Source organism: Vicia villosa, linkage group LG3, assembly GCF_029867415.1.
Source record: "Vicia villosa cultivar HV-30 ecotype Madison, WI linkage group LG3, Vvil1.0, whole genome shotgun sequence".
NCBI classification, from domain to species: Eukaryota; Viridiplantae; Streptophyta; class Magnoliopsida; order Fabales; family Fabaceae; genus Vicia; species Vicia villosa.
The window spans coordinates 130752811-130772580 of NC_081182.1; the positions used below are offsets into that span (position 1 = coordinate 130752811).

Consider the following 19770-nt stretch of genomic DNA (forward strand, 5'->3'; position numbering starts at 1 on the left):
TTTCTCCCATTAAAATCAATATAAAAATAGTAGTATTTTATATCATTTTTGTACTATATTTTTGATTTGTTACTATATGCTTGTATGCCAATTTTTGTACCATTGTGTTACTCACTATTGACTTCTAATTGTGACTTTATTTTCATGTTTCCTTAATTCCTAACCTTTAGGTAGAAACCATGATAACATTAGGATATAGAAGTTCCCATTTCAATATTAGGCTAGTTTTCACTTAGGCTAGTTTCTTTTCCTTTTCAACTTTAAAACATTTAACAAATGCTTGATTTTAATCCCCTTAAAAAATACCAAGAAAACACTTAAAAAACATTAATAAAAAAGTGAAAATCATTAAAAAGGGAATGAAAGCTTGAATCTCCCTTGCTTTAGGGAATCATTCGAGTGCTTGGATCTCCCTTGCTTTAGGGAACCATTCGAGCGTAAGTTCCCAATTTCTAAAAAACACAAACCAAAGAGCAACTCGAGTCTCCCTTGCTTTAGGGTTCCACTCGAAACGCTCAGAATCTCTTCTTCATCTCGCCTCCGAGGCATTCTTTCCCTTAATCGGACATGTTGCTTCCTTTCGATCGCAGACTGGTAACGCATAAGACTCCACTCAACGAGCTGCTATCCTGACGCTAGATTGCGAATGTAACTCCGTCCACTAAAAAACACAAAAACAAACAAAAACTAAAGAGCCGAACTACGGCGCTCTGATTCCTGAAAAGGATACGTAGGCATTAGGTCGCGGGGCCTAAGCGAGCACAATTATTTATAAACCTTATTTTCCCCGTGTTTCTTCTTCTTTCATTTGCATGCATTCCCTTAGCATTAAGCTTTAGATTTATAGTACACACCCTTTAGATAGCAACAGACATAGGTGGATACCATCGAGTACGATGGGCGTGAGGGGTGCTAGTACCTTCCCCTCGCGTAACCGACTTCCGTACCCTATCTTTGGTCGAAAGACCTCGTTCTTATTCATTTTAGGTTTGCTGACGTTCCTTTCCTTTTAGGATAGATATGTTAGTGGCGACTCTGTTGTTCACATTTTCGCGAGCGTGCGACAGCCACTAACTTTAGTTTTAGAAAGAGGTTGTTATAGTTATCTCGATGATTTTTTTATTCAACTAATTTATTAGTATTTTTAATTTATTAGTATTGAAGTTAAAAAAATTGTTACGAACTATTTATTAAAAAATAAATAATTTTTAATTATAAATAGTATTAAAGGATTCTTTAAATTAAAAAATAATTGCAATCATATTTTAAAACTAAAAGATGAATTCTTACCACATTAAACAATATTTTTAACATGTAGTGGTTAGAAAACACAAGTGGGAGAAAGACAACACATGCGCGACAGGTGTTTTACCATCGCAAAATGAGTTTTAAGGCTGCTAATGTTACCGTCGTGATATAGCTTTTGCTAATGATGAAAGATTAAAGAGGGCGACGGGTTTTTTACTGTCCTGAATTAAGTTTTAGGGCGGTTAATTTTACCGTCGTGACATAGTTTTTGGTGAGAAATCCATGTGATGAAAGGTTAGAGGGGGGGCGACGGTTGTTTTACCGTCATAACAACAATATTAGGGCGGCTAATTTTACTATCCTGATATGAATTTTAAGGACGGTTGGTGTCAACCGTCGTAACCATTGTCTCTATATTACAGCAATTATCAAGTAATTATCGCAATTTTTGTGTCGTAAAACTCTAATTTTCTTGTAGTGATATAATTTTGTATAAAATAGTCAAATAATATAAAACAAAAAATTATATAATACTAAAATTTTAAAATTTTAATATTTAACAATAAAAAAACTAATAAACTTATTTGTGTATAACACGAGTAGAAGTCTAGTTAAAGTTATTAGTAATTAGTTGTTAAATTTGATAATTCTCTAATTACATGATTGACATTAATTTTAGTAAAATAAATTAGGCGGTAACATGTTAAACAGGATGTTCTAACTTACAGAAAATTTATGTTGAACAAAATGTTCAATCAACTGCAACTATAGAAACATGTCGAATAAGATGTCCTATGCATGAATCATATGACATTGCGTTTGAGGACACCTGGGCTGGGCTTTTTTGATCTTTGTGTTACTGATGCAAAATATTTTAAGAATATTATGCAATTCAATATGGCGCATAATTCAAGGATAAAAGATTCTATCTGGTTTAAATATGTATTTTTAGTTTCTAAGTATGGAAAATATTTAGGAAACTATAGATTGAAGACCTAATTTTATGGATAAGATTTAGCATATTTTTAGCAGTCTCCTTGCTGGGTTTTGAAGCCCAAATCCATACCAGATGTGTGCTTTAAATAGAAGACAAGAAATCTAATTGAAGAGTAGAACTTACCGAAGAATAGGTTAGGGTTTGTGTAAATTTTAAGCCTCTCTAATATCATTCTTGATAGAATAGTATGATTGTTTTCTCAGTTGTACGTTTTGTCATGCATTCATAAGCTATTAAGTATTAAATGTATGTATGTCACTTAGGTATAATTGAGACATGAATCTAATGGTGTGTTGCCTGTGTCTCAAGATATTGTTCTTGATCGAAGCTTTTAAGAAAGATCCAGTATTCTTGTTAATTAAGAGGTTCTTAATATAGTGTCGCTTGTAATTGAAGATTAAGGTAAAGTCACTACCTAAAAGGTGCATTTACCTACAAGGCATTGATACAATGGTTAGATACGTATTGCCTAAAAGGCACTGATTCATGTCTTGGCAAGCCACGCAAAGCTGCTCTTGGATAGTAAAGAAGATTATACAAATAAGAGACATTGTGTGTGGAATAACAGACTGGAGGAAAGATGTTCAATAGGGTAGGTACAAAACTGAAGATATGTACAAGGAGCTGCATGGTGTGGAAACTCAGGTGGCATGGAAAAAGATGTTGTGGGATAACTATGCACGTCCCCGTGCGGTGTTCACGCTATGGATGACCTTGATGGAAATATTGCCTACTAGAGATAGATTGATCAAATATGGTGTGACTATAGATAAATAATGCTTTTTTTGTCCTAAAGAGGAGAGTATCAAGCATCTTTTTTTTAGTGCCAAAATACACGAAAAGTCTAGCAGAAGGTCTTAAAGTGGATTGGGCTTAATAGACAACCCACCGATTAGATGCGGGAAACCAGTTGGTTGATTATGGAAACGAAGAAGAAAGCTTTTAAGAGGCAAGTCCTACAGATAGCAATTGCGGAGACAATTTATGAGCTTTGGCATAGTAGGAATGACATGAGCTTTTCACATAAGCATATGAGTCCTAATGTAGCAGAGGTGATTATCCGTAAAATCAAACTTAGATGTGGCATGTATAGAAATCTAAGTACACACATTATGAATTATGCTTAGCTTAGTTTATTATTGAACTCCTAGATCCAAGCGATCGGTTGTAACTATACGTTTTTTGGATAATGAGAAATTATACTTTGACTCCAAAAAAAAGAAGATTGAGGTAAAGGGTCGTAAATATTAGTAATTGGGATTATTATTATGAGACACCATTGCAGTGATTGGAAGTGAGAGGGGTTTCTCATATCTAGGAGATTTCTAGGTAGAAGTTGCATTGGTTAGGGATAAAGTGAGAAGTTGTAAACCGGAGGTTGTTTAGCTTCGAATTGATACTACTAATGGTGGATGTCCTTTCTCACTTGGTAGCCCCCAGAGTAGGTGTTGTTGTACACCGAACTGGGTTAACAATTTTGGTGTGTTGAGTTACTTTCCAACCTTGTTTCTAAATCATGTTTACCTTGCCATTGTATGTTGTTTAGTGATCAATGTCTCAACATCTCTTAGGACATATGGGATTTGAAGGCTAGAATTTCAAAATTAATATATTTTTTATAGTTATTGGGTGTTGAACCCATGATCTCTGATAGAGAATAAATTTTTTCAAATATGAACACCGGCTTTAAGAGGTGCCGCATGGGAATGAAGATGGAGTTTTAGAGGTGTCACATGGGAATATATTTAACTTGGTAAAATATATTGAACGCGGCATAACTTATATAACATAGATAAAAGTTCGTGGCTCTGATTTAACATATATAAATAGACTTTAACGAATTTGTATATTGTCTACTTTAATATAATATAATAATAAGTTGATTTTTTAATTCACTTTAGGAGAAATTATCAACATTAATTTTTAATTCTATAATGCTTTATACAACATATAATTTCATATCTATTAACAATATATAAAAGTTAAAGTACCTGGAAATTCCACGATTACCCTAACTGAGTTTAACTTCATCTAATGTAGTAATTAAGGGCAACTTAGTCCTTTTGTTAAATACTGCAATATGGTTGATTGTAATTTGAAATTTGCTGACATGGAATCACTACAAAAAAAATTGTACTATTAATCTTTCCCACATTTAAATTTTGTTTTTTTATTTTTCCACATTGCATGCATTGAGAATTACAAAACATAATGATGCAAGATACTAACGTGATTTGTTTTATATTTCTTGGCTCAATAAACCTTTCACTCTTCTCAATGCATTGAGTAGTGAAAGGTCACATTGGAAACCATCTATGCTACACTCTATTTCTCACCTTTACTTCTTTTGATTATATTCTGCTTCTTTTCAATAAAAATCTAATCTTCTTTCAACCTCACTCTCTCAGTATGTCTTAACTTCTAAACAAGTTCACCTTCATCTCAGTAAAAAACTTTCTCTCTGAAATCTTGACCTTCTATGCTAACTATCTCCATTTGTCGTTGTCGATGGTCCTAAAAGCTCTGCCACGAACCATTTCTCCGGTGAGACTTCCTCAACCACGACGCCGAACTGCTCTATGACGCCGTGAAGCACCTTTTAATTCGTCAGAAACATACGTTGTGTGCACCTAAAATGCTTCAACAAACCTCGCCGGAAAATAGTTCAGATCTTAAAGAAAGCAACAAAGGAAGACATCAATTGAAGGTACCAATATTTCTCAAATATGTAATTGTGAAGCCTTAGATCTAACTGAGTTTCTATAATCAAAATCATATTCTATATGCCAAATTTATGTTCTGCATATCTATGAATTTGATTTTCAATTTTAACTTCTGATTTTCTAATATAGTTTTTGTTTGTTTTAGGATTTTAAAGAGACATGGAGTTGATTTGACGAGAGAACAGTTAATGGTTTTTCTTTAAAAATTCTGCAACATTGTAGCATTGTAATATATAACAAATGATTTAATGAGAGAACAGTAAATGTCATTTGAACTGCTTCCTTCTATTCATCATCAAAGTTTCTTCTTTTTCTATTACTATTTCATCATCAAGGCTTCTCTCCTTTTTAAAGTGTATCAATTTAACAATTTTCTCTATTTTCCAGGCTGAGTTTTAGAGGAAGTTTGAATGAGAATTAGGTTAGAATTTTAGATCTGCAGCAAGTTTGTTCAAGGGGTTCTTATGGTTTTTCCTGAAAATTCTGCAACATTGTAGAACCATATTGTTTTGCACGGGTGCAGTTACCGTGCATAGATAAAAATCTATGCACCATGCATAGATCATTATGGACCCTTGGATCAAATTCTAGACATCAATTGTTATTACTCAATACTCAATACTCACTACTTATTACTCAATACTCAATACTCAATACTAGATTTCCAATGACTTATGTAGGCTTATGCATGGTGCAAAAGGAAATCCTTATGCATATTAGCCAAAGCCGTTTTGCACTATTCACGCTATTGTTGTTTGTGTAAAGCAATATTTCAAGTTTGGCTCTTATATATCTATTTTGTTTTGACATGTGAATAATAATACTGATTTAACAATCCCAAATTATTTATCATAGAAATAATAATATTCCTAAATTAATATATAATAATAATAATAATATCTGTCATTAAAACCTATAAAATCTTATAATCCGTACACTACCTTTCAAAATCTCTTCATTCCAAGATTTGAAGAATTTTTAATTAGTTCAATTAACTAGACACTTTTTTAGTAGATAACTTATGTAATTTATGATAAAAATGATTTTTTTAATAAATAAATTATTAATAATTTTAATTATAAATTAAATTAGTTATATATTCAACTTAATCTATCATATATTTTTATATATGATGTAATGTCGATGCAAAATATTATATCATTTTTCTTTTTTTTTTAGTGAATACCTTTTCTTATTATAATTTTGTGATTTTGAATAATCAAATATTCTTTGCTAGATTAAAATATTCTTTGGGAGTATCTTTTAATAATAATATACGGTTATCAACTATAAAATTATTATATTTTAATAGTTATAATAAATTTTAATAGAAAATAAATTTCAAATTTAAATTTTAAGAGATAATAATTATTCAATAAAAAATATTATAAACTTGGCACAATAATGATAGGTGAATACACAAAAAAATATTCACTAATCATTCATACAAAAAAAATATTACAAATATTTATTTTTGATAAAAAAACACGGGACATTTTTTTTAGATTATTTAATAATCATTCATACATAAAAAATATTGCAAATATTTTTTTTTTGATAAAAAAAGACGGGACAATATTTTTTTTTAGATTATTTTTAATTAATGAGATTCAGCTAAAGGCACACTCTATAAAGAAACAATTGATTAATAATATTTATTGTACCGTTGAAAGAAATTTAAAGGTTAAAAGAAATGTTTATAATCAACCTATAATAAATTACATTAACATGACTATTATTATTTATATCCATGAACATTAATGTGATATATGTTTATTAAAAAGTAAGGTGATATATATCATTTATCCTATTTATCTTATTTAATTATACCAATTTGAATTAATTTTTTTTAACTCTTTAATAATTAACTTTTTATATCTTAACATATCAATAATAAACTTTGGCCATTTGCATTCTTCAATAATGAATGTAATTATTTGTTATATTTTTAATGTTAAAAATTCTCTTTTTCCAATTACTTAAGCCACCACAAATTAACACTACTTGAAAAATTCAAAAGCCAATAAGCCAATTTTTTTTCAATGTGTTAAGAAAATAAAGTCTAATAATCTATTAAGAAAATAATTTTAAAATCTGTTATATAGATTCTAGATTTTGTTTAAGACCAATTAACAAAAACAGTATATTACATTTTAATATTTATGACATATTTTAATTTGGTGTTAGAAATAATAAGGGATTGAGTCCATTTTTTAAAACAGTATTCTTTATTCTAAAATAACAGCCTTTATTCTAAAATAACAGCATGAACTGTAAAAGAGTACTTATAATAAGGGATTGAGTCCATTTTTTAAAACAGTATTCTTTATTCTAAAATAACAGCCTGAATTGTAAAAAACACTAAGATATTTGTTTAATATAATCTGATATAATTTTTATTTTTAATTATAGTATTCATTTAAATTGCATAAATTTTATTCAATATATTTTATAATGTATTTAGTATTTACGAAAAATATTGATAAATTCATCTATCGACTTTTAATATAATAAAGTAGATTATAGTAAATTTCTTAATTAACCCCATAATTACCAATTTAAGAATGATAATCGGGAGCTTAAAGATAATTATATTCCCTAATTATTACTTATCATTATTTTCCATGCGTAATGATTTTAATTTGCAACATTTGCCATGCATAATGAATTCAATTTTTTTACATCTTCCCAATACATCTTTTACCTCAATAATCTAGATTTTTTATCTTCCAAGACATTGAAAAGTCATCCAACAACATTTTATTTACATTAACTATAAACCTATGACCCCTATCTCTCTATTATATACTCACCCACTATGGTCTATTAACTCTCTACTTGATTGAATGATTAAATATCCTTAAGGATGCAACCATTTTGATTTGTGTGACAACATGTGCATGTGCACGTTGATATGTAACATGCTTTAAGTAAATTTTATTTTTTTGGTGTAATTAAGATAATATTTTAAGTATATTTTATGATTTTCATTTTGTGTTCAATGGAGTGTGTATTTTCAAACATTAAGATATGTATTAGTCAAGATAGCTCATTTAATTAAAATTATTAATATTTTTATTTTAATACTATATTAAAAAAATTAAATTCATATGGGGAATAAACTAAATTTAAGATCTCAATAAATGAAATTGATTACATTTTAAATGAAATTGATCTCAATAAATTTGAATAGTGAATAGGTTGGCTAGGTTGGAGACTGTGAGTAATTTGCATTATTAATCGAAGCTAATTGATGATTATTGTAATTTATTGAAGTTTATTTTATTTAACCATTTGATTAAATTTGTTTGTTTGTTTTGTTGAAAGATCAATTAGCTGCTACTGCTCGGGCAACAGAGAAGTACAAGGATCAATTAGTTGTTTGTTTTATTTTGTTAGTTTTCGAAAATTTTAAACGTATGTTTGTGAAGGGATCTATATGTTAATCTGTTTTGTTGGAATTTGAATGATACCTGAGAAAAGAATGAATAAACATTAAATATTTTATAAAGGAGGTATCATTTTGGCATTGTTAATAATGACACTGTTGATAAGAAAAAATAAATCACACATTCTTAAATTTTAAAAAACAATAATAAATTACTAAAAAAAAGAGTAATGTGAAGTAGGGATGGCAACGGGTGCCCGCGGGTGCGGGTTTTATACTACCCAAACCCGCACCCGAAATTACCACCCGAACCCAAACCCAAACCCAAAAGCTATTCGGGTGACAAAATAACACCCACGCCCACACCCGTTGGGTTCGAGTTTTTTCACCCAAACCCAAACCCGTAACAAAATACATAAAATATATTTTTCCTACAATTTTCTTACAACTTTTCATAAAATATATATATATATATATATATATATATGTATATATATATATATATATGTATATATATATATATATTAATATATATTTTATAATATATAAATATATATATATATATATATTATATAATATATATATATATATATATATATATATATATATATTCGGGTGTGATTTCGGGTTTCGGGCGCGGGTTTCACACTACTCAAACTCGCACTCGAAGTATCGGGTGGCACCCGAACCCAAACCCAAACTCAGTCAACTCGGGTTTTCACCCGTTGACTCGGGTTTGGGTGCGGGTGGACCCCGCGGGTTTGGGTCTGTTTGTCATCCCTAATGTGAAGTATTTACTGATTTTCTATTTTTTTATAAGATATAAAATATTTTTATATTTGACAGTTATAATTAACCTATGTTTGGAAAATGTTAAAATCACGGTAGAAAACAAAAGCTACTCCCACCTGCTTCCAATTTTTATTTCTATTCATATTTTTATTTTTATATATGTTCAAGGCAATTAAATAATAATTACAATAATTATGGTTAAATTACATTTATGGTATACTTTATAAAATTTTATTATTAAATTGAAAACCATTTATGACTATGCAAATTCTTTGGTACCCTTGAGTTTTAGTTGGGTACCGGTACCCTTAGTGTTAATTAAAATAAAATTTTAAATTTTTTTAAATAAAATAATATTAAGAAATGATGTGGCATTGAATATCTTCATTTAATTGGAGGAAGATACCAGTACCCAACCAAATTCAAGGGTACCGAAGTGTTAACCGACTATGCAAATTCCCATGTTATACTTTTTCTATGCATAAATCAATCACTTTATGATATTTGTACATATCCCTTATTACTACAATAAATATTTTATTCATTTATTGAGGAAATTTAAATTTTTCCATATAACCAATTTTTTGTACATCTCTACTAAAAAAAGTTTAAAATTTTATAATTTTAAATATAAATTTTTACTTCTATTTTTTAAATACGTATAAAAATATTAAAAATTAATATTACATACTCTATTTAAAATACGTATAAAAATATGAAAAATATTTTTTTTAAAATGGAAGAAATGTATATCATTAAAACTTTATTAATGTTATTAATATTATAGCATTTTAAAAAATAATAATAAATGTAAATTACCATATTTATGAATAATTCACTTAATTTTCAATATAAACTCAAATAGTTAATAATATAATAATGGTCAAATTATCATTTAATGAATGCAAATTTTCAATAGAATTTTTTAAGTTTCAATTTCAATTTTTAATAGTTTAGATCTTAAATGCAATTAAATTATAACAACTATAATACAGGTTAAATTATCAGTTAATATTATAATTACAATTTATTACTTATGTATTTTAATGTGATATGTTTATAACATATATTGGTCCTTAGGTTTTTAATACTACAAATTAGTTTTGTTTTAATCATTTATACAAAATTAAAATTAGAGATTCTTTTTTCGAAATAAAATATTTTTTTAATGTTTTATATTTTTATGAGAAAATTAATAAGAATCTTAAACACGTTTAAATTAAAAACATTAGCATCTATTTTAAAAAGTTTGGCCTCAATTAATGAATCAATTTATAAATTATAGTTGGTGCCCGCATTTAAATATTAAATTATAAAATTTAACATTTTTTAATCTTCTAAGTTATAAAAATACTAAAACAAAATAAAAATTTTAAACTAAATTTTTTATAATATAGAAGTTAAAAAATTATTTTATCATAATTTAAAAGTAAGTGTTACTTTATTTTTTAATGTATATTGTTGATCCAATTTTTTTAAAACGACATTCTTTTTAAATACGGGAAAAGATGTAACTTGGATATAAACATTTTTATAAACGAAAAAAAAATCTATTTTTGATGCAAATATTTTATAAGGGGAAAAAATGACTGTTGATACAAATATTTTTAAATTAATGATTAGGTTACAAATATTTTCAAATAAGTTACAAATATTTTATAAATTTGAATAAGTTACAAATATTTTATATTTTTTAAACGGAGGAAAGTTAATGTTAACTTATATTATAAACGGAAATAAATTATAAATATTTTATAAAAGGGAAAATACTATTGTTGATACACTTATATTAATAAAGGGAAATAAGTTACAAATATTTTAATAAATTAGAAAAAAAATATTATTGATACAATTATATTTATAAGCTGGAATAAGTTTTAAGTATTTTTATAACTGGGAAAAAAAGCTATTGTTGATACAATTGATTTTATAAAAGGGAATAAATTACAAATATTTTTATAAACGGAAAAAAGTAAAAGTCTAATGTCGATACAATTGATTTTATAAACCGGAATAAATTACAAATATTTGTATAAATGGGAATAATCAACTATTGATACAATTGATTTAATAAGCGAGAATAAGTTACATATATTTTTATAAACGAAAATAAGTCTATTGTTGATACAAATATTTTTATAAACGGGAATAAGCTACAAATATATTTATAAACAACAATAGTCTATTGATGATACAATTTTTTTATAAACGAAAAAAGACTATTGTTGATACAATTATTTTTATAAACGAAAATAAATTGCAAATAACTTTATAAACGGGAAAAGTCTACTATTAATACAATTATATTTATAAACGTGAATAAGTTAAAAAAAATTTATAAATGCGAAAAAGTATATTGGTGATACCATTATTTTTATAAACGGAAACAAGTTACAAATATTATAATAAACAAGAAAAATCTACTAATTATTTTACCCAGCGTTGGATCAAATAAGTGTTTTTATAAACGGTTTCTAAGTATTTTTATAAATATAAAAAATAAGTATAAGTATAATGTTGTTATATTACTTTAATCAATGCATAAAGGTTGCTACATATTTTTTTTTTTATATTTGTGATTATGTCAATGTTTATGATCCGTAAAACAACTTTAAAAACTGACAAATGACATATTGCGACGTGTAATTATTGTTTTAGTTAAAGAGCTAAAATTTGGATGTATTATTAGCCCTTACATCGATATCGAGAAAATGCTTAATTCGTTTTGGTGGGGGGGTGGTCGTAATAATAGAGGTATAAGGTGGATGGCTTGGGAGAGGTTAACTATGCAGAAGAGTGAAGGAGGTTTGGGATTTAGGGACTTCAAAGCCTTTAATATGGCTATGGTAGCAAAACAAGGTTGGAATATTATGACGAATCCTACTTCTCTTGTGGCTAGAATCTTCAAAGCAAGGTATTTTCCTCGCTCCTCTTTTTTTGATTCTAATCTTGGTCATAATCCGAGTTTTGTTTGGAGGAGTTTGTTCAAAGCGAAGGATGTTCTTAAGGTTGGTAGTAGGTGGAGTATAGGTGAAGGGAATAAAATTAAGGTTATGTTGGATCCTTGGGTGCGTGAGAAAGGTAGGTGGTGGGTTGGTGGCCCTCAAACTCAAGAAGTGTATGAGATGTTTGTAAAAGATCTTTTGTTACCCAATGTCAAACAATGGGATGTAGGTAAGGTGTACTCTCTTTTTGATCAGGCGGGGGCTGAATCCATTCTTAAAGTTCCTTTGGTGGAGGATGTTGTGGAAGATAGATTGGTTTGGCAAGAGGAGAAGAACGGTGAATATAGTGTGAAATCGGGGTACAATCTTTGGAAAGGAATGCAAAGCGGTACTATGCATCATGCTGTTGAGGGCAATTGGAAGAGTTTGTGGAATATTTCTGCGCCTCCTAGAGCTAAACATCTGTTATGGAGAATCTGTAGGGGTTGTCTCCCGACCCGGTCAAAGTTGCAACAACATCATGTTAATTGTTCATCGCTTTGTCCTTGGTGCGATCTAGAAGTTGAGGATGATTGGCATGTCTTTTTCGCATGTGTTTCTACTTCCCATAGTTGGCGGGCAGCAGGTTTGTCTTCTTTAATCGACCCCCGGTTACATTCCTTCCATGATGCTAAGTCTTTGATTTTTGATGTCTGTGGTCGGGAGGATCGGAGGGAGGCGGGTAGATTTGCAGTTATGCTTGAGGTCCTTTGGAAGAGTAGAAATAATGTGGTGTGGCATGATTCTCGAGAAGATGCTATTAGAATTGGGTTACAAGCCTACCACAACTGGCATGATTGGTTCCTAGCCAGAGAGGAACATACAGTAGGTGAATCTATTAATAGTGCTATGAGTTGGATTCCGCCTTTGATAAATCAGGTGAAATGCAATGTTGATGCAGGTTATAATAATGTTTGTGGTACTACTAATAGAGGTTGGTGCTTTAGAGATCATCTTGGGAGATTCATCAGAGCAGGTGTTTCTTGGGATGCGGGTTTGTTTTCTGTCCTGGAAGCTGAGGCCATGGCGTTGAAGGAAGCAATTCATCATGCCATCTCATCCCACTTTTCGCATGTTACCTTTGAAAGTGATAGCCAAACGGTCGTCAATTCTCTTAAAGATAAATATGTCGGCTCTTCTGAATTTAGTTTTATCATTAAGTCTATTCAGCATTTGTTACATTTATTTCCGAACTTTGAGGTAAAGTTCATTAAGCGCCAAGCGAATTCGGTTGCCCATTTGTTAGCTAAGGCGGCCAATTCTTGGTCTAGGCGTAGTTTCCTTAATATGATACCTCCTTGTATTGAACTTTGTTTGAGGAATGAAAGTCGTTAAGTTTGTTTTTGTCAAAAAAAAAAAAACATACTACATGTTTAATTTTTATTCCGATAGTCATCCAATTAATATGCGTATTGTTTAAATATATACGGAATAACATCATAAGATAGATCTTATCCACGTAATATTAAATCCAATATCCCTAGTTTGTATTATATAAACTAAATAGCATAAAATACACAAACATATAATAGCATGTATAGTGTATGGGAAGTGGGATGGGAAAAAGTTAAAACTTCATATCATCCATATCACACCTTATAATTATGTAAAAGAGTCAAATTACACTACATTCACACCAATACTCGAAATTAAAAAAAATCAAATTATTCAAATACAAACCAAAGTCATTAGTTTCAATTCACATAGAAATACAACAAAACATACACCTCTACAGAAGAACACCCCTAATACTTGGTGGTGGAACCTTCTTCCAAACAACTTTAACAAGATCAATGAATAACGGAAACTGCGCAGCTGCATAGAATGCGACATGAAAACAAATGGAAATATATAAATAGAACAAGATACCTCCCATCGTATATTTATCTGCGAGCACAAAGAAATGTCCAGCACAAAAAGAAACCAACATCGCAACGATGGATACGAAGAGGGAGCTCAAACCAAAAAGAAGCTTCATTGGCATGTTTTGATGAAACTCTTCGACTTCTTTTCGAGAAGTGAGTATAGAAAGGAACATGACAAGTGAAGTGACAGAGAAGTAAAGTCCAATTAATGAAGATATAGCGAATACTTCAAATGCAGGTTGTCCTTTTAATGCCGGTACTCCTGTTTGTTGATTGCCACCAGGTACGCTACCTGATGTCGCAAAGGAGACACCAGCAATGAGAGCAGCTACGACTGAGCATGATTCTGACGTGTCTTTCAACCATTCAACACTATCTTGTAGAAGTTCTTTGTGTTGCTCCTTAAAGATATCACTAGGGGTTTTTTCTTCATTGTTGAATTTATTATTGAAATGCTCTGGCACTAGTTCTTTTATGTACTATACAAAAATATATATATGTTAGTGCTACTTAAAAAATTTGATGTATAATACTATGATGATAAGTAATAATTAAACTATGATTCTCTTAAGCTTTTGCAATTTCCAAGTATGTTAGACACGGTTAATAATAAAAAATAAAGAGAGATCCTACTTAATCATGATTTCACTATGACAAATTATATGAGACCTTATTTAGTCATATTTAGCCTTGGCAAATTAGAAGGTCACTATTGTAGTATGTCTTATACACTCCAAAGACGATTCATATGTATTAATAAATGTACCTTATACCACTTGATGTCCCACGTCAATTGCATGGCAGCGCCGGATATCCTCCAAGTATTTTCTCTCTCATAAGATGTGTATGCTGCCAAGTGTAACATGGTATTCTTATCTTTATTAACTCGTAGATATAGGTTTTGGAAGACTCCGTCATCTAAGTCATTCTTCAACCGCTGAATTACATGTGGTTGTCTATTCTTTACTGCCAAAAGCAATACATTTTCATTATTAAAGTTAGTCTCACTAACCACACTTTTTGTCTTTGATTCAAGCTCTGACATAATCTCAACTATTCCATGACTTGCTGCAGTCAAATATGCTGTGGTTTTTGCTTTACTTTTCACTTTTGTTTCAGTAAGCATCTTTGCTGCAAGTAATAAACATTTCTTATCAGAAATAATTAGTACTTTATAATTAAGCATCAATTTTTTTATTTTCTTTTGTTCTTGCATTGAGGCATCGCCTAGAAATATAGAGATAATGATGATTTCATACTCTCCATTCCAGAATCAAATCCTAAGTCATCTTTTTGATTGATCACACCACCATCCAATAATGAATAAATAGGTATTTTCATCATTTCTTTCAAGAGCAGACCACCATATATGTGCTTCATCTTAATAGTAATTATTGCCTTTAAGCCTGTAAAATTAATTAAGCAAAAGAGAAATTATTGATCTAGTTGTGAAAACACACTTATATCTACAACATTTATCTCATTTGTGAATTATAAATATAAACTCAAATAAAAGCATATAAAATTAAAGTTAGAAGCATTCAATATACATACCTAGTAGTGACACGATTAGCCTCATGAATACCAACATTTTGCTCATAATTTTAGCAAGAGAATGTGGCTTCTTTTGTGCCATTTCTAAGAAGTCATATATAGGGATTTGTACTTCACTATATTCATCTTTTTCTGCAATGTTTACATGTCTTTAGTAAATAATAGTGAGCGCCATTGAATAAATGAAGCGCAAACTTTGTTATATCCATTGATTAAAATTCTCATAAAAAAGGAAGAGAAAATGAACTTAGCTTTGAACGAATAAAACAAGTGATTACAACCAACTATAATTGATCATATAGCTAACAAAAAGTTGTTATAACAGAAAATAACTCTAACAAAAATATCATAAATAATTCGTGTCAATATATTTGCCAAATAAAGATCCACAGTATTACTAGTTCAGGATTTTCAAAAAACTAAATAATAATGAAAAAATTATAATAAGCGTTAGTTGAACAGAAACATACCGTTCTTTACTTTTGCTTTAAAAATAGTCCTCCGCTTTAAAGATTTCAATACTTCTTTTGCATCATGGTTGCGTAAAGGAAGACCTTTGACACCAAAATTTTGCAAACATCATTAAACAAATTTTAATGAAATTTGACATCATAGTTCAAATAAAATAGGAAAATGTCATTTGGATTTCCAAACTATTTCGTTTACCCATTGGAATATGGTATGGTGTTTCTAAGCTCCAATCTCGATGGGTTTCAACAGTTTTTTAGTCTATATGAACCGCTGGTTATCAAGGTATATTCATGTAGTGTCATGTTAATAAAACTCAATGTTCTCCGGATATAGACCTATTAATATTGTTATAGAGTATTTTTAATATTTTTTTTTATAATCTAGATGTATTCAAAATAAAACTAAGAGTTCTCGAACCTGTTTATAAGAAAGGACGAGACTACGCACAATCTAATTGAAACTCAAGATAAATAAAAATATGAATTTTTGTTAAATTCATAAAAGTTAAAATATATCATGGGTTTTTTATACAACGTCGTTGGCAAGTTAAATGGTATCACACGCCTTGCGTATGAGGAGCCTCTGTGGAATTTTTAATCATTCGTTTCCAAACCTTTAAATAGGATAGAATTTGGACAATTGAAGTACTTATAAAGAAAAAAATTTAAATAACATTTTATAATATTCATAAGTATATGTCACTTACAGTAGTACAAAATTCGTTGCCGCCATGACAGTGTATTTCTACTTATGAAAGCTGATGTCTTAGTAGCAAGAATTTCAAGAGGAGTGATGTCATCCTTATTTTTCAGAATGGTAAGAACTTTGTAGTGATGCATTATTATAATTGCCATATCTGTTGCACAAAATACTTATATTATTATGATTGACAAGATATAATGCTCAATATTATATTTTTACCAATGCGATTTAACTGATTATTTTAATTAAAAACTTAAATGTTTAAAGAGGATTTTAGACTGTAAAGACACATTTTCAATGAATGATATAGTTAAAAAATATTTACCCAAATTCATGTTTCTTTTAATAGGAAGAAGATGTATCTCCAATTTTCCCGGGAAAGAGAACACAAAAATTCTCAGCACTCTAAGTGAGCTAGCCCTACGTGCAGTTCACTACCCTAAACACCTTAGATAGTGTTGCAAACACATGCCAATCCTATTGTAATTATTTTAGCACATACATAATTCATTAATGCAACTTTATCATTCATACAATTTATTGATATAATTAACTATCAATAACTTTTTTAAACTATTTAAATAATTTATTTTCCACCTATTGTGTCACATCATAGTTTGTTTAACGGGAAAATGGATCCTCTGCCAATGTCTACATTTATCCTTGTCCTCCTTGATTTAATAGTCCAGAATTAATACACATCAAATAAATAAAGTGAAATTGATTTGAAGAGAGAGAAAAAAATGAACAAATAACTTAAATAAAAGTAGGATGGGCAGCAACCAATCGTTAGTTGGTCCAGTGGTGATTGGCGCTGGATTTGGTAGGGAGAACTACGGTTCGATCCCCCGCAACTGCGATCGGGAGGGGGATGGAACCACTTGATGCCAGAACTCGCCCCCGAACCGGACTAAACCGGTGGTTTAAAGCCAAAAAAAGTAGGATGGGCAGCAGCAGGGAGCACAGGATAGAATCCATTTAATGGTGAAAAAATTAAAAACATTCTATCATTAAATAGAATCCTCTTAAATACTCTTACTACCTACCATACTCATAGTTCCTCGTCACTTCCTTATTGAAGTTTTGTTTTTCATAATGAAAAAACAATGGAAGAATTTCACTTTTTCTTTAAATATAATAGGTTCTTTTGATACTTTAAAAGAGTGTTAATAGAAAATCGAATATTAAAAAATAAAAAGAATAAATGAATAAATAAGTAGATAAATAATGTAAGATAAAAAAAACTAACCATATCTTTCTGTGTCAATGGCAACATGAAGGATGCTAGTTAAATTGTTATCGATAGCAATATTGAGATCAACACGATAAAATTGTTGGAGATAAAGAAACACGGACATTTGACGGGCATTCACCGCCCAAAAAAGTGGTGTTTCCCCGTCAAAATTTTTCACTTGAATCAAATATTTCCTTTGACCTTCTTTTCCAATTATAAGTTTACACACATCTAGGAATCCTGCATATGCTGCAACATGAAGTGGAGTAGCACCTATTTCATTCATCATTTTCAAACTACTTTCATCACCAAGCTTTTCTATTGCTTCTACAAGACTTTTCACTACGTCGTCGCGTCGTCCCATGCTTACTGCCACGTGTAATGCTGTTCCTCTTCCCTTGATATCTATCTTGTGAAAATTACTGTCTTCATTGTATTTTTTAATTACTTCATCCCAATCGTCTCCCAATACTAGGTCCCAGAACTCCATAGCTACATATTTTCATATTGCAACATGTGTTAATTAATATTATCTCGATTTTATTATAAATTGTTTTGGACTTTTCACACATATTAAAAAAAATAATAGTTGTTGGATGAAAATAAGAATTTATAAAAGGTTTTCTAGAACTGTGTTTCATTAATGATATGTAAAAGATAAATTTAAATAATTGAGAAAGGTGAGAATAATAAATATTTAAAAGTATAATTAAAAAAACATTATTAATTTTTCATTTGGATTCTAAAACGATTTATATTAAAATACAATTATTTTTTTTGCAAAATGACTTATAATAAAAAACTGAGGGAGTAGCAAAATGTGGAGAAGTTATTGAAGAGAAGTTATTGAGTGTTAATATATAAGGAAAAATTTAGACTTACATTTGTCCTCTTCCATTTCTAGCTGACAGCTGATTTCCGAAACTACATATATTTATTTTGCAACATGTCTTAATTAAAAACAAAATACGGAGAATCTATCAAGTGTTAAAATATAAGGAAAAGTTTAGACTTACGCTGGTCATCTTCCTTTTCTTGCTCCGAAACTACATATATTCATTTTTCAACATGTGTTAATTAAAAACAAAATGTGGAGAATTTATTTAGTGTTAAACTGTTAATATATAAGGAAAATTTAGACTTACATTTGTCATCTTCCATTGTTATTCCACTGATTTCCATAACTACATATATTCATTTTGCAACATGTGTTAATTATTAACAAAATTTGGAGAATCTATTGTTAATATATAAGGAAACTAGAGACATACTCTGATGATGTGGAGAATTTATTGCCATTCCTCAAGATTGAAATGCAGAATGAAAGTAGGTAGTGTTGGTCCAAGGTACTAAGCAGATAGTGCAAGCTTAATTGTCTTATATTATATAAGAAAAGAAATGAATCTGATACTTTGGAAAAACCTTGAGCATACTCTCTTCCAAACACGAGTGTCACTTACTAATATTTTTATTCCTTTCTTCAACTTTGCAGCTTTTCAAGTGTGTAACAAACATATCATATGATGAGAAAAGCAAAGTGCAATATGTTTGTTGCTGAGTGAAACTCAAGCTTAAGTAAAACTTTCTTTTGTATTTGACGCAGAGAAAAGCAAACTGCAATATGTAATCGTTGGACATGCACGTCAATAATTTTAATTAAAAACATCTTACCATTGTTAACAACGCTGATTGATAAGAAAGTCATTAACTACCAACCTGATATTTCCACTCCTAACCAATTAAAAATCATATTCCATACTTTCAAACAACTTTTCATTAGATATAATATTTCATTAGATATAATATTAATAC

At 29.5% G+C, this 19770-nt stretch overlaps 1 protein-coding gene and 1 long non-coding RNA gene across 3 annotated transcripts; one reads left to right on the plus strand and one right to left on the minus strand.

Annotated features, from left to right (window-relative positions):
* The first annotated feature begins 4454 nt into the window (after positions 1-4454).
* Positions 4455-5256, plus strand: LOC131656660 (uncharacterized). Its single transcript, XR_009300232.1, has 2 exons — positions 4455-4952; positions 5114-5256. It is a non-coding gene; the product is annotated as an uncharacterized LOC131656660 (long non-coding RNA).
* An 8465-nt stretch (positions 5257-13721) lies between these two features.
* Positions 13722-19305, minus strand: LOC131656661 (uncharacterized). 2 transcript variants are annotated; one of them, XM_058926307.1, is made up of 11 exons: positions 19230-19305; positions 19104-19142; positions 18975-19004; positions 18841-18882; positions 17974-18450; positions 16729-16878; positions 16022-16105; positions 15552-15683; positions 15257-15403; positions 14764-15128; positions 13722-14476 (listed from the first exon to the last, which is right to left on the minus strand). In XM_058926307.1, the coding sequence occupies exons 1-11, from the start codon at positions 19255-19257 to the stop codon at positions 13862-13864; spliced, it is 2109 nt and encodes a 702-aa protein (XP_058782290.1). In that variant the 5' UTR covers positions 19258-19305; the 3' UTR covers positions 13722-13861. The 2 variants fall into 2 exon arrangements, with proteins under 2 accessions (XP_058782290.1, XP_058782291.1); XM_058926308.1 differs by lacking the exon at positions 18841-18882.
* Positions 19306-19770: the final 465 nt, after the last annotated feature.

Excerpts from the sequence above, each read along its gene's own strand:
- LOC131656661 (XM_058926307.1), bottom strand. The coding sequence starts at position 19,257 with ATGGCAATAAATTCTCCACATCATCAGA. Across the intron at positions 19,005-19,103 it reads AACAATGGAAGATGACAAAT|TTTCGGAGCAAGAAAAGGAA; the intron begins GTAAGTCTAAAT and ends GAATATATGTAG. Across the intron at positions 14,477-14,763 it reads GGGACATCAAGTGGTATAAG|TACATAAAAGAACTAGTGCC; the intron begins GTACATTTATTA and ends ATTTTTGTATAG.